General features: G+C 38.8%; 1 protein-coding gene across 3 annotated transcripts in view; it reads left to right on the top strand.

Annotated features, from left to right (window-relative positions):
* SLC24A2 (solute carrier family 24 member 2) overlaps positions 1 to 15,570 on the top strand; it is a 330,161-nt gene that overhangs the window by 196,749 nt on the left and 117,842 nt on the right. For 2 of the 3 annotated variants that reach the window (XM_069088075.1, XM_069088074.1), the window contains exon 5: positions 10,679 to 10,729. The exons of the other annotated variant lie outside the window; for it this stretch is intronic. In XM_069088075.1, the coding sequence (XP_068944176.1) occupies positions 10,679 to 10,729 (51 nt within the window). The remainder of the gene's footprint in view (positions 1 to 10,678; positions 10,730 to 15,570) is intronic. 3 annotated transcript variants of the gene reach the window in all.

The raw sequence follows: 15,570 nt of genomic DNA, 5'->3' as shown, positions 1-15,570 counted from the left end.
GTACATCAATAAGGTCAAGAATCCCTTAAAATACAAAAGCTTTCTAGCCCAAATACAATGCAGATAGGGAAACTTCCCCACCTGCAAGTGGTAACTCAGGGAATGAACTCAAGAATTTAACATCTTTGAAGGAGTCCATCCTTAAAATTGTTGCTCTTGTTAAGTCATTTCAGTTGGATCCAATTCTATGTGACCCCCCCCCCCCGCTTTGGGGTTTTCTCAGCCAAGATACTGGCATGGTTTGCCATTTCCTTCTCCAGCTCATTTTACAGATGAGGAAGCTGAGGCAAACAGGGTTAAGTGACTTGCCCAGGGTCATATAGTTCTTGTCTGAAACCAGATTTGAACTCAGGAAGATGAGCCTTCCTGACTTCAGGCCAGGCACTCTGTTCACTGTACCACCTAGAAGCCCCCTTCCTTTAAAATAACCACCTTTTAAGCAAAGTGTTTTCTAGTCAGAAAAAAAATATAAGGGGCAGGGTGATGATAGTTAAAGTTGACTTCCAAAAATTACTTAACCTCAATTACCACGTTGCCTTGATTTTCTCTATTTTTCTGTGTTATTATAGCGTCAAGCACCCCATAGTCCCCAGGGTGTCTGCTCACACAGGTTCTTGGATCTGCTTTGATAAAGGAAAGCAACTCAAAATAGGTTAACAAGCTTACTTTAATCAGTCAGACATATATCCTTTACCTCGTTCAGGAGAAAAAGGTCAGCACCCCGAACTTCAAAGTATACAGGCAGAATTATCAAGACAGAAACAGATCAAGTAGACAGCTTTCCAAACTGTCCAACCATTACATCCATACCAAACAACATCTGGGTTTCAACATCAGGGTTTTTCAAAGCTGGGGGGGGGGGGGCGCTCTGGACAATGGCTTCCCAGCTACACATCAGGGCTTATATAGCCTTCTCCTGGCTCAGAGAATGTAACAATCTTATTGACTCACTGGCCAATCAAGAAGTATCTACTGAAAAACAAGCCTCCCACCCCAGGCTCCAGGTGCACTTTAGCCTAGGGGCAGGGAAGATCTTTAAAATTTACATTCCCATTACAGTTATGTCTTAAATAAACCTATCCATAAATGTGTCATTCAGCATTCTTAACTGCCTGTATGATAAATATGAGAATATTCGATTGGACTCATGATCTCAGAAGTATAAGTACTACCTCCAATGATGCAGGTTGCCACCTGCCCACAAAACCATCATGGAGGAGTGAGGTATGCCCAATATATGAGAGATGTTCCTCTCGATCTCTTGACCTTGCATAGATACCAATGGAAGCTAAACTGAAATGTTCTTTTAATGATCCCAAGCTTCTCCCTGAAGAAAAAGACAGACTTTTTAACACTGATATTTTTTGATAATGCTATACAATTGTGAGTCATGGAACACTGGTGTCTCAGGAGAATTGAGCTGAGGACTGCCCAAAGAGCAATGAACAAGAGCATAGTGGGAGTGAGCAGGCAGCAGCACATTGCAGATAAGAAATTGTGCAAGAAAAGTTTTATAAAGGATGAAGAAGGTGGACTAACAAGAACAATGACTGTCCAACCAATGGATTGCAAATATTAATTTTAAACACCAAAAATAATGTGTATAATCCATTGAAAAACCCTTAGATTATGAATCCTAATGCATGAAATCAAGCCTACAGTAATAATTACTGGGGTTGTTTGGTTGGTTTTTTTTTTTTTGAAGAACAAATCATTATTTCCATCAATTGATGCTTTATTTTCAAAGATCAAACTTCTGTCCTGATGCATTTCACTACCTCTAATTTGGTTTTAAATAGAACTGAATTCAATATAGATTCCTTTGTTGGCTTCCTTCTTTATGCATGAGAATCCTCTGTAGTCTGAAAATAACGGGAACATTCACAGGTGCTGCTTCTGTTTTTCATATTTATGTGGTGGTATTGAAGCCTGGAGGGTTTGTAGTGAAGTGGTTTAAAGAATACTGAAAACTCAGGGGTGGCTGCTAAGAGAGAAGGAAAAGAAAGGAGGCTAGCTGTATGGTCTCCCACTCAGTAGGAGAGTGGGAAGTGAGAAACCTGAATTCTGCTGTCAATTATCTATTAATTATGTGGTTTTCTGCAAGTTCTTTTACCTTATTTTCCCCCCTCTGGAATTCTATTCCATAGTGAACAAACTCCCCTTTGTCTTGGATTTCTTTTCTTCACACTCTTATCTTCTAGCTTTCACCAAAACCTGGCTCCCCTCTAACAACACTATATCCCTGGCTATCCTATCCATTATTAGCAATACCTTTACCCACACTGCTCCAGGAAAAGGAATCAGAATCCTTTTTCCTCAACCATTACTTACAGACTCTCCCTTTACCACCATTGCTTAGTGACCTCTCCTCCTTTGAAATTCACAGTATCAAAATTTTCTACCCAATTCAGATTTTAGTGGCTACTGAATAGTAGCTTTTCTCAGCAATTAGCCCACCATCTTTTTACCCTCCCTGACTCCTGCCTTAATACTAGGGAACTTCAACATCCATGTAGATATTCCCTCAAACTTTACTGGCTCCTAATTATTCAGTCTCTTTAAATCTCATGAGCCACTCCTTCATTCCATCTCAGCCATATGCAGAGAAATTCGCACATTGAATCTCACCATTAACCAAAAGTATTCCACATTTTAAATTTTAAAATATTACATTCATTTATCTGACCATAACCACCTACTTTTCCATATCCCCTTATGCCTTATCTTTCCTAAACCCATTCTTTACCTGCTTTGAAACATCATCTGAGACCATTATTCTTATTCCAATTCCACTTTCCTCCCTTCCTACTCTAGACTCTATCATTAAGCAATTCAACTCCACTCTGTCATCAGCTCTCAAATTACTTTCCTCCTTGACCTATCATGGATTATTTTCTGTCAAACCTCATCTCTATATTACTCACACCATCAGCCACCTCCACTCCTGCTCATTTGTTGCTGAGCAGACCTGGAGGAAGTCTTACAGCCTTGCTGACTGGGTACTTCATAAATCCGTGTTAGCCAACTTCAACGGAATCTTGTCTCAGACACTTAGTAAGGGTGGGACTCTAAGCAATTCACTTATTCTCCCTGAGCCTCAGTTTCACCATCTGTAAAATGAGTCAGACTCAATGACTTCTAAGATCCCTCCTAGCTCTAAACCTATAATCCTGTGACACTATACTCCATAAGAAACTATAAATAATGAAGAATACAGGCAAGCCTGGGAAGACACATGTACTGATACAAAGTGAAATAAACAGAATCAGAAAAGCAATATTCAAATCGACTTCAACAAAATAAGTGAAAAGAAAATAACAACAAAAAATAGATCTTCCTGGGGAAAAAGCGGCAAGATTAAGCACAGGACTCATTGTTCAGAGGTGAATCAGACACCTTCTGATTGACTGTGGATTGGCTTTGATAATGAAATTACCAGTGTGGAAAAAAATGGTGCCTTGGAGACCCCTCTCCTTCCTAGTCACTATTCTGAAACTTAATTGATTGATTAATTCCATTTGAATCCTAATCCAGTTAGGAGGAGGCAGAGTCAGGTGATAAGGCAAGGTGTCAGTCATCTTCTATGGGGTGTCTGATGATTTCGGGGTCATATTCATCTGTGGAAGTTAATTTTTCAGTCCATCCTCAACTCAGTTTTTAAGTGATCATCTTAAAGCATGTCTGACAGTGTTGCCTCCCATTCACTAAACTATTGACTCCCTTTTACCTCCCAAATCAAATATAAAATCCTTTGGCTTTTTAAAACCCTTCATGACCTGACCTCTTTCTACCTTTCCATTTGTCTTACAGTGTACTCTCCACATATTATAGAATCCTTCACTAGATTCCTTATTTCTTCTCCCAACTTCATGCCTTGAGTGTTCTCTCTCCTTCTGTTCTCCTCCTCCTGGCTCACCTGGCCTCCTTCAAGTCTCCATGGAAGTCTGACCTTTTGCACTAAGGGCGCCTTCCCCAGCCCCAGCTCCCTCTGTTCAGACCTTGTTGTTTGCACATTGTCTCCCCCACTAGAGTGTGAGCCTTTGGAGGGCAGGAACTGGCTTTGTTTTTCTTTCTTTCCCTAGTGTATTAGCATAATTGCAGGATCTGTGCTTAAAAAATGTTTGTTGACTTGTAGGAGCTCTGTCTCAGCCTCATTCATCCTGAATTGTCTTTATCCACCAGTATGGACAGCAAAAATCTGCATTTCCCTGATGTATCTTGACATGTAGGACTTCATCTAAGCGGGGGATGCTGGCCACAAAAGTGCTTCCTTTGGGTTATGTGTGTATTTTATGCTTTTCTTTAATAGCTTCCTTTTGCTTTTCTCTTGCCATGAGCCTTTGCTTCTCTTACCCATCATGCTCAGACCACCGAGGTGCACATCGAAGGGAGAGAATCATGTAGACTTCCTAAGCTGCATTCCCAGCTTTTGCAATTCATGCTCTTCCCAGATCTGGTTGCTTTTGAGCTGCTGTAGTGCTACATTATTGATAATGGTAGTCATTCTCATCATTAAACTCCAATGGCTGTTAAATTTACATTCTTAACAGTCCTTTTCTATCCCATTTACTTTTTCTTTGGTCAATGGTGGTCGATTCTGTGGAATGCAGTACTCTGTTTTCTTCCTTGCTCTATCCTCTAAATTTGATAAAGTCCTATCATTGTTGGTACTTAAAAAAAAATCTTGGCCTTTCTGTTTAAAAAAAAAAATATATATATATATATACTTAGCCATATCCTTCTATCCACATGTAAGATGAATTCATTCTCCTTCCATGTTCTTTGACTCTCATTTTATAAATTACCCAATTGATCACAGAAGAAACATTAGTTAACTCCAATCTTGCAGCAGTGTTTATAAATCTTCTTACCAAGTTTAGTCATCTCCACAATGTCAAGTTTCATTTCCACTTGGTACAAGTAAACTATTAATGTTCTGGCTTGCCTATCTAAAAGAACATTTAAAGAATTAAATGTCATCTATCATAAACAGATGTTTTTTTATAGAATCATATATATAAGATCATACATAAATAGACAAAAGATTTATGATTTCATCAGTATAAAGAATTCCCATTGTGTCCCTCTGCCAACCCACGTATGATATAATACATAATCTTAGGGAGTTCTCTGAGGCATGAAAAGGTTGCCCAGAGAATAACAGCAGGCATCAAAGGAAGAATTTGAACTCAAGTCTTTCAAAGTCCAAGCCTAGCATTCTGTCTACTATACCATGATGTCTCACTATTATAAAACTTGTGTGTGTGTGTGACCCAGGTTAATAAACACTGTAGGCCACTCTCACAGAGACTTTGAATATTGTTACTGTACCTTCAAAAGAGAAATAGACTTTGGGAGACATTCGATTAACTGTCTGTCATCTTTGAAAAAATCTGTGTGAGGCATTCTGTGAGACCAAAAGATTATTTCCTGATGAGATTTGGAGAGTAAATTGTTATGGAAAAAGAGTTTGTAAGAGACTAAGGTTAACTGTCATGCAGAAAAAGTCTATGGGGAACTTAGACAGTTAATTGTCATCTTTGAGGAAGTCTGAAAAGATGAGAAAATTGAGTTTAAATGCCATCCAGAAGAGGAAACGAAGAGTTAGACTGTCTTTTATCCCTGATGAGAACTGAACGGAGTTAGCTCTTATTCTATGAAAGAGACATTCTAAAGAAAATTCCTGAGACTTTAATTGTCATTCCAAGAGAACTTAACTATTGAATTCCTGGGGTCCAGTGTTTTGAAAGAGTGTGCAGTTGTAAATAATGGTGAGAGGTGATTCTAGAAGTGACCAATGCTTACAGCTGATACAGTACTGAACTAGTTATTTTATGTCCATGTATCATTAGTAAATTATAGAGCCACTAACATTAATGTTTATCTAAATCTATGAGACTGATGTTTGAGACTAAGGGAGAAAAGAAAGTTCTGTGGGCAAAGAAATTTCCCAGGTTTTATTGGGGTTCCCAGGCTCAGAGCTAATTAATTAATTAATGAGAGATTGTGTATCTTTAGTTCTTTCTAAGAATATTCCCATTTATAGTATGCCTTTGAACCTTGTGGGAGAATTAATATGGTCACAAGTCAAATAGCCGACTGAGAAGTGGGTATTTAATGTGTTTTCCTTGAGTATATCTGAGAGGCATATCCTCACACTTTGTATCCCATACCTGCAAAGGGATAAAGGTATTTCTACAGTTGGGTTTCCAAATTGTAGATCCATAGAATATTTTAAATGAGGAGTAGTCATGCCACTGGGGAGCCCAACCTGAAGGTGAGAGGGGTTTAAGGGTTTTTTTGGGGGGTGGGTTAAGAAGACAGCCTAGAGGAGAACTACCCTGTGTGTACATGTGTATATGTTGGGTTTTATTGTCTATGTCTATATGCATGTTGTATACATATATACATATATGAATCGTGGGTACATGTACTTGTGTGTGAATATTTTATAAAAATATAAACATATGCCTCAAGGCATAATGGATAAAAGGCCACCTCAATGTCAGGAGGAACTGGGCTCAAGTCCTGCCTTTGACACATACTGACTGTGTGACCCTGGGCAAGTCATTCAACTGCTCAGCACTGAAGTGGTGGCAAGTTGAAAAAGTTTAAGAAGCCCTGCATCTAGGCAACTCACTAAGACTATAAGATTTAGAACATTTACTGACCTCAATTGGTAGAGGGAGGTTCCTCCTCTGAAGTTTGATACATTAATGAAGTCACAGGTCTGAACAACAACAAAAAAAAGGTATGTGCAGTGGGTGTGTATACCTATTTGTAAAAACATAGCTTCACTGTCTGGTATATGCCATGTTCTTATGCATATTTTGTAAAAAAAAGTAAAATAAAATTTTTGAAAAGCTGCTTTATGCCAAAGTACTGAAAAACTCCAACTTTGCTTTCTTTTATTCCATATGCACCTCAGGGAATAAGAGGAGGCAAATTAAAGTTTTTTGCTGGTCTAAAAGTTGCATGATTCTTAGCATGCTCTAAGTCCTTCCCTACCAGATGCTACTCTTCTTGTGCAGACAGCTGGAGAGGAGGAATATTTTTATACTTTTCTTTTTTAGTGAGTCATTGTGGCCATTTACCAAATGACTTGTAATAAGACAAAGAGATGACTGGTCAATGGCCAGTGTGTTCCACTGGTACCCTCAAATATCAGGAGAAAGTGAGAGGAAGGCTTCCAGCATGTTGGGTGTACCACCTGAGCAAAATTTGGGAAGGACACAATGAGAGTCACATAGGATGGGCAGGCATGTGATCATTTGTAATCTGCATCATTGATGGGGACTCTGAATTGATGAGAACACTGATTCATCTAAGCATTTGAGAGAGTATCTCAGGAAAGGAAAATGGGAAACACTGGGCAGAAAAATGAGTAGACTGATAATAATTATGGTCTTACTGTTTTTAAACATAGATATGATATAATATATATGATGAATATATATATAATATATATCAATATATAATGAAATAGCATTGTTTTGAAGTTACTTGCAGTATCAAAGAACTCAAAATTTACACAGTATCATGTAACACCCTACAATATTCTATTAGATTTCTCAATTCCTTGTTGTTGAAATGAAATTTAGTTTCATCATAAAGCACCTATGTCCTCAGTAATGCAGTTCTAGCAAAATCCAATACTGATAAGATAGTACACTCAAAAACAGAGTGACTGTTCACTCTCCAAACCACCACATCGTTACCTTTGCCATTATATTAAAATAGCTTCAGGTGACACTTTTTTGTAAATAAAATAATGATAAATTTGTTGTTGTTCAGTTGTGTCCCACTTTTCCTTGGCAAAGATACTAGAATGCTTTGCCATTTCCCTCTCCAGTTAACTTTACAGATGAGGAAACTGAGGCAGTCAGAGTTAAGTGACTTGCCCAAGGTCACACAGCTAATAGGTATCTGAGGCCAAATTTGAACTAAGATTTTCCTGACTCCAGGCCCTGTACTCTATCCACTGTGCCACCTCGGTGCCTTGATAAATGATAAATATGTTCAAAATATTTTTATTCCTCTACACAAATATGTAAAGTGTTTCACTTACACATTTATAGATACCTAAAACCCCAATGGCTGCCTTGGAAGTATTCCAAGTTAAGAGGCTATGGAAAAGTACTGAAGAAAGCAAGACTATTTAATGAGACTGCTTTAAAAAAAAAAAGCTTCCTAGGAGTGGGTTTTCATGAGGAGATATGCATATACATGTGGTTGTGTGTGTGTAAACATGTAGGCATGTATATACAAATATATATGTACAGAACTATGTATACAAATAGATACATTCACATGGACATTGCGTATACACTTGCATGTGCATTATACTTAGATATACATGTGTGTATGTACATACAGACACACATGTACATGTGTATACATCCACAGTAATACACCTCTACACGTATACCTAAATGCATGTACATGTATATACATGTACACATATAGATATGTATGCATATAGATATATGCAGAACTGACCACGTCACTTCCCTACCGAATAAACTATAGTGGCTTAGTAGATACAGTGCTGGGCCTGGAGTCAGGAAGACTTGAGTTCAAATCCAGCCTCAGAATTTACCAGCTGTGTGACCCTGGTCAAGTCACTTAACCTTGTTTGACTCAGTTTCCTCATCTGTAAAACAAGACGGGGAAGGGAATGGCAAACCACTCCAGTATCTCTGCCAAGAAAACTCCAAGTGCGGTGACAGAGTCAGACATGACTGAAAAACGACAGAACAACAAAAATTGCCTATAGAATCAAATATGAACTCCACTCTTCAACTTTAGGTACCTGCACAACCTGGCTCCTTGTGTCTTTCCAGTCTCCTATATCACCCCTCTGACGTACTCTGAGAGGAAGGCAAACTCTCCTTCTCTTTGCTCCTCACATGAAGACACTGTCTCCTTTCTTCTTGTCTTTGCACTGACCGTCCTTCCTGTATGTAATCTACTTCCTCTTCACCTCTGTCTCGTAGAAACCCACTTTTCCTTTGAAGTGCGACTCGAGCACCCTTCTACTACAAGCTTTTCCCAACCTTCCCAATGACTAATGCCCTCCTACTACTCAAACTATCTAGTATTTAACTATATTTGCCTTCGTTCTCTATCTATCCTGTATATCATTGCATATGTCAATATATGTGCATATACATGCTTATTTTTCTCCCCCATTCAAATGTAAGCCCCTTGCAAGCAGGGATTGTTTCAATCTTGGAATTTGTTTTCCTGATGCCTGGCATGTAGTAGGCATTTAATAAATGTTTGTTGGCTACATATATGTATATGTACATGTAGATATACATAACCAGATCCCAGCTTAATGTAAGTCTTCAGGCTTAATCTTCCTAGATATCTTTTCAGACAGAAAGGAAGACAGATTTAACATTTTTGTCCTTTCCCGTACCCAGCTTCCACCACTACCACCCACCAATGTTTATGAAAAACTCCTCAGTCTATGGTTTCAATTGCAACCTGAGAGACAGTGAGCCGTGGTGGACAGTGCTGGATTTGAAGGCAAAGGACCTTAATTCACAACCTGGTTCCACTACAGGATAGTTGGATAATTTGAGGCAAAGCTCTGAATCCCTCTGGGTCTCAATTTCTTCCTCTGTAGAATGAGGAGATAGGTTATACTTTTGCTTTTTTTTTTGGAGGGCAATTGGGGTTAAGTAACTTGCTCCAGGTTACACACCTAGCGTTTTTTTGTATGAGTGGTAAGTGTCTAAGGCCGGAACTGAACTCGGTCCGAGGAGGTTATGCTTTGATCCCTAAAATTCCTTCCAGCTCTAAGGCTTCTTTCATGATCACCAGAGAGAAAGGAGATGCTTGCTATGTTCTCTCCCTTTTCCACAGAGCACTGGGCGACTGTCATGCCTAATTGGTGTTGCTGTTTTACTCACCATTCCGAGTCTGGTTCAGACTTCCCAGAGAATTGTGCTTCTCTCTTGAGTCCAGAGCACACTGTGTATTTAACAGCTTCTCACAATACTCTATATGTGCTTCATTTGTCCATCTCTAATGCTATTCATACTTACTCTAACAAAGTAAAAAGGGAAGAGAAACTCTAGCAACAGATTTTCATTTTGAACTAAGCAATGTGATGCTTTCCTGTATAATCATCCTTAACCTCAGGAAGGAGAGAAATCACTGTCATTTGGTGAGCTCGTGGGACTATTTGGTGTCAGGGAGCCTTGCTTGTTCGTTGGGCGTTTTGACCAATATCTCAGCTTCACACATGCCCAGACATTGTCCTTATAGGAGCATCCTTCCTTGGTGTCACCTCCAGAAAAAGTGACAAATCAGGTCTGATATAAAGTTGTTTCTGAAAATTGTCCTCACCTGTATTGTCAGATATCCAAAGGACTTTGTCTTGGTGTGTAACCCATGACAGACATAAAGACCAAGGTATTTCCTGACTTCCTTTCCACCAAATTAAGTCAATTATTTTTTTAACCTGTGGGATCCTGTCTTTTAAATGATTTCTGGAAACAGGCAATGAAAGCTGTCTGTTATATAGCTCCTGTTTGCCTATCCCTATAGAGTTAAAATTGCTGAATTTGACAGTATAACAATGAACCTGATTAAGATCATGTAAAAACAAGTTTCTTGAATTACTGCTCAGTTCCTTATCTTTGTGTCTTTTGCTATGATATTGTAGAGCTTGGATCATATGGAAAACTAAAATATTATGACACAATGACTGAGGAAGGTAAGAATAATTTTAGAATTGTTTGCTCTGGCTTTTTTTTTTCATTTTGGAGTGTCTGCTTCTCATCCATCTGTCTGTTATATTTATTTTCTCCTTGCATGACTTCAGTACCATCATGTGAGATACTATGAACCTCTGTTGGCATTTTTGTCTTGTTTTTTGCCATTGTGTTTCTTTGGAAGTAGAGGCATGCGGTATCATGGGTGACCATTTTATTCCATCTAAACAATCTAAGTTATTCACTATTGTCAAAGATGCCCAAAGAACTGTTCTATGTGTTTAATAGGAACATGGGTACATAGGATTTTTGTTCCACATGCTCTCAGCCTCAGATGGCAATAAATATATCCATCCATGCACAAACATCCTCCTTTTGATGCAGCCACTGAGGAGAGGAATATATGATATGTATGTGCTTTGTGTGTGCAGTGGGAGGAAGCCAACTCAGAAAAAGTTTGCATGTCAAGCTCCTTGCCAGACACTTCACCAGGTAGAGATATTTTTTTAATTTGCTATTGTCATCATCATTTGGTTTTTATTTACCACGAATGGGCCAGGCACTGATCCAGAGCAGTACATGGGACACAGCATCAGCTTCCTAAGATATATATATATTTACAATAAATTTTGGAGTTTAAAATTGCTTGTGACTCCCACCCCTTCTCTTAAAAAAAGGACATATTTGTGATTTTGAAAAATGGGAGGGGTTCCCTAATGTTCATAGAAATGTTGAAAAGAAATCAAAGATGGTCTGGTCAGAAAATTATTTAAATGACAACATAACAAAAAAAAATAGGAAGAAATGTGATGCTAATCCTGCTTTGTTTCTGGTGTCCTTGATTGCTGTGGTTTTCAAGAGACTTCCCAACTATTTTGCATGCAGAACTCACATTTTGTAGTAGTTGGGAAGAAGCATATTTGCTATCTTCTAATGTCCGTCCCTCTGGATTTCCACACCATGTCAGTGTGGCCACACTTACAACTCCTCAGTCCTTTCTTTGGTTTTGCCCTCATGTAATTTAGTGCGTTTCTAAATGATGTTTTCTAAAGCAGCAATCTATCATTAGGATACACACCTAGATAAAACCCTAGTTAAAGAATGTACCTGCTCTAAATTGGGAAGTCTGAGGAAGTTGAAGCCAAATAAATGTCCTAAAAATGGGAGAAAGGAAAGAGAGCTTGGTGCAAGGCAAAGTATTTAAGACTGAGGAGACTTGAGTTTTATCCCACCTTCATATACCAGTATAATTTAGGAACTTCGGACAGGTCACATCCCATTTCTGGGCCTCTCTTTCATCTAAAAAAAATTGAAAGGGTAGAGCGAGATGACTCTTCTACAGTCCCTTCCATTTCCAGTATTCTATGAGCCAGGAAAAAAGAGGAATAGATATTTATAAAGAAGGATTCTCCATCTGGTCCTTTTTTCTTGCCTTCCTTTTGGGTCCCCCTTTTCTGGTGGCTCAAAGAAAGGCTCCCCTTTATGGGATAGTTTCTCTCTCTCTCTGTGTCTCTCTCTCTGTCTCTCTCTCTCTCCCTCTCTCTGTCTCTCTCTCTCTCTCTGTCTCTGTCTCTCTGTCTCTCTCTCTCCCTCTCTCTCTCTCTCTCTCTCTCTCTCTCTCTCTCTCTCTGTCTCTCTGTCTCTCTCTCTCTCACATACACACACACACATCCTGCTTTTTCTTTCTGTCTTTTCTTAACTAACCCTCTACCATCTGTTATGAACTGGGTAATGCAAATTTTCTCATCAGAATCTTTAGTTATTTTCATCCCCCTCATACTCTCCTTTTCCTTCCCTCTTTGTAAACATTAACAGCCCCAGCACGGGATTCAGCCAATCTTCTGCTATCTCTCTTCTGTCTTCCTCACTGCATAGACTAACAAAAATCAAAAGAAGGAAAAAGTCTAAAATTTTAGTTCAGGGATAGAAGGTAGAAAGTAATCTATTTCTAGTGACAGGAAGAAAATCAAATTAATACATCTAGCATGAACCAGAGCTAGTCTTTGGCAAAATCATGTAGTTACTTTCCCCTTCAACACATTCCCTCTAATGTTGTTTCTTTTAATGTTTTTCTCCTGGAGGTCTGACATATTCACTCTCAGTATCTCCCACTCACCACAAAGGTGTTAGCTGTTATACAGATTAAAGTACTAATACTCCTTAAACCTTTTAACAGGCAATTCTTAAAAAGATCAAAAAGCCTTGAAGAGCCAAAGAAAATCATACCACATAGGCAGCTTACTCTGATCTGGAGCCATGTGATGTGATTCACTGCAACAAGAGCACAGCATGATTATAGAGCCCAGAATTACCAATACAGTGCCCAGCTTGATCTTTCTTCTGATTCTTGAATTTCAGACTAATATTGTGCATGTGTAGATTGCCATGTCCTTTCTCTGCTCAAAAAATCTTCCATGGTTCCCCATTACTTACTCAACAAGCATTTATTAAACTCCAACTATGTGCCTTCCAGGCACTGTGCATTTATTAAGCACCTATTACATGCCATGCACTGTGCTAAGTCTGGGTATAAAGAGACAGTTCCTGCTCTCATAGTCTAATGGAAGAAACAACATGAAAACAACAGTGTACAAACAGGATATATACAGGCCTGATTAGAGATAATAGAGAGAAGACTTTAACATTAAGGGTACTTAGAAAGGTTATCATAGAAGATGGGATTTTAGCTGGGACTTGAAAGAAACCAGGGAAAGCAAAAAGCAAAGGTGAGGAGGGGGGAACATTCCAGGCCTGGAAAACAGTCAATGAAGAAACCCAGAGTCTGGAGATGAGGTGTCTTGTTTGAGGAGAAGCAAGGTGGTTGGTCAATGTGGTCAATGGACCACAGAGCAGTGGGTTTGGAGGGAGTTAAGAAGACTGGAAGGGTAGGAGGTGATTAGGTTATGAAGGACTTTGTATGCCAAACAATTTTCTATTTTATCCTGGAGGTGATAGGGAGTCATTTAGCAAATAGGAGTGAGGGTGGAAGGGCGAGATAGTCAATTCCATACTTTAGGAAGGTTAACTTGACAGCTGAGTGGCAGGTGGACTGGAGTGGGAAAGGACTGGAGGCAAGGAAACCAACCAAGAAGTTACCAAATAAAGTTCTTGCTCTTTTTCATGGTGTGTAAGACCCTCCTCAGGCCAATAGGACCCTATTTTTCCCTGCTCTAAAAATTAATATGCAAGCAACTTATAATAAGCTTCAGGATTAATTTTCCCCCACTTGGAAGGATTGATAGGCAGTGTCTGACTAGTCTCTGAATAAGAGAAGCTCATTTTACACTTAAAAATAAAGGTTCCATATTACCTGTTTCTTTCCTTTTGACACTATATTACTATATGTCCCTTTGTTCTTCTCCTGGGATGCATTATGGGTATGGCATAGTGCAATGAGAAGAACACTGCATTTGAAATCAGAAAACCTGAGTTCAACGCCACTTACTTCTACCAACTCCCAACAATTTCAAGCTAAAAATTTGTAACTATGTGTACCTTGCAATTTTCAAAAAATGATTCTTCTTAGCAACTCCCTAGCAAAGGAGTGAATCCCAAAACTAACTGCTTTCTTTTCCACAGGTACCAATTTAAAATCCAAGGATGTGTGCCAGAACAGAAGCTTTTAAATAGCAAATAAAAATGAGGTTTGGGGACAGAGAGAGATTTAATGTGATTTCATCATAAAATGAATTAGCCTTTCCTAATGCAAATAATTATCCCCTAATTTATTTGTTTTATAAATCTGGATTAGGTTGTCTTAAAGCAGGGCACATCTGTAACAGATGTCTACACGTAATTTTTAAATTAAATGACAGGGCTGTTACTATTGTGCAGACTATATAATTTCCAACCCAGCATGCCCCTTCCTAACTCAGAGACAATTGGTATCATTCCAAAAGTCTGTGAGAGACAGCAAGGTAACTTTCCAACTTCCAATTATCAGAGCAGTGCCCTGGTGTGCACAGAAAGGATTTCCAACATTGCAACTAGGTTTCATTCATTTATAATTTAGCTCATTCAATACAACTCACCATACCCAGAGGACTCTTCTCTTCTGTTAACCTGAACAGATGTTCATTTAACAACCAACTACAAATATAACTGAGCTGTTTTCATCAAATCGACTGGTCACTCACCATATACTCCTATATTATAGATGGAGTCTTCCAACAAGTTCTCTGTGGGGCTAAATATGAGGGAAAGAGTAAACTTCAAGTTTATCTAGATGTTTAACTAGACTGTAGGCACAATAGAGAGTTGACTTCAAACCAAGAACTCCTGCTTTGGGGTCATATTGGCAGTGCAACCCTGGGAGCACTGTAACCTCTCAGGGCTCTAGGTCCAAACACAAGGCATACTATGAGCTGCATGTAGCCCATCACACTTCCTGTGCAGCTAAACCAGATTAAAATAGAAATGGGAAATATTTAACAATATCAATAAAATTACAATAAAGTATAAATAATGTTAATATATGGTTTTCTAAGTCAATATGCAACCAGTCAATATGCTATCCATATGTATAGTTTAGTGGCCCTCTTTTCTATTTGAGTTTGACACCATTGCTCTAGAACAGGGGTTCTTAACCTTTTTTTTGGGTCATGGATCCCTTTGGCAGTCTGGCGAAGTCAGTGGGCACCTTCTCAAAACACTGTTTTAAAATGCAGGAAATAAAATACAGAGGGTAGTCAAGGAAGCCAATTATACTGAAAGAATTATCCAAATATATATATTTTTTAAAGCAATCAGGGTTAAGTAACTTGCTCAAGGTTACACAGCCAGATGTTTCTGGGTGGGTGCTAAGTGTCTGAGCCTGGATTCGATCCCAGGTCATCCCAACTCT

This window comes from Petaurus breviceps, unplaced genomic scaffold, assembly GCF_028583685.1.
Source record: "Petaurus breviceps papuanus isolate PSGF00001 unplaced genomic scaffold, PetGlider_PUasm1.0 184, whole genome shotgun sequence".
NCBI classification, from domain to species: domain Eukaryota; kingdom Metazoa; phylum Chordata; class Mammalia; order Diprotodontia; family Petauridae; genus Petaurus; species Petaurus breviceps.
This window is presented reverse-complemented; position numbering and strand designations above follow the sequence as displayed.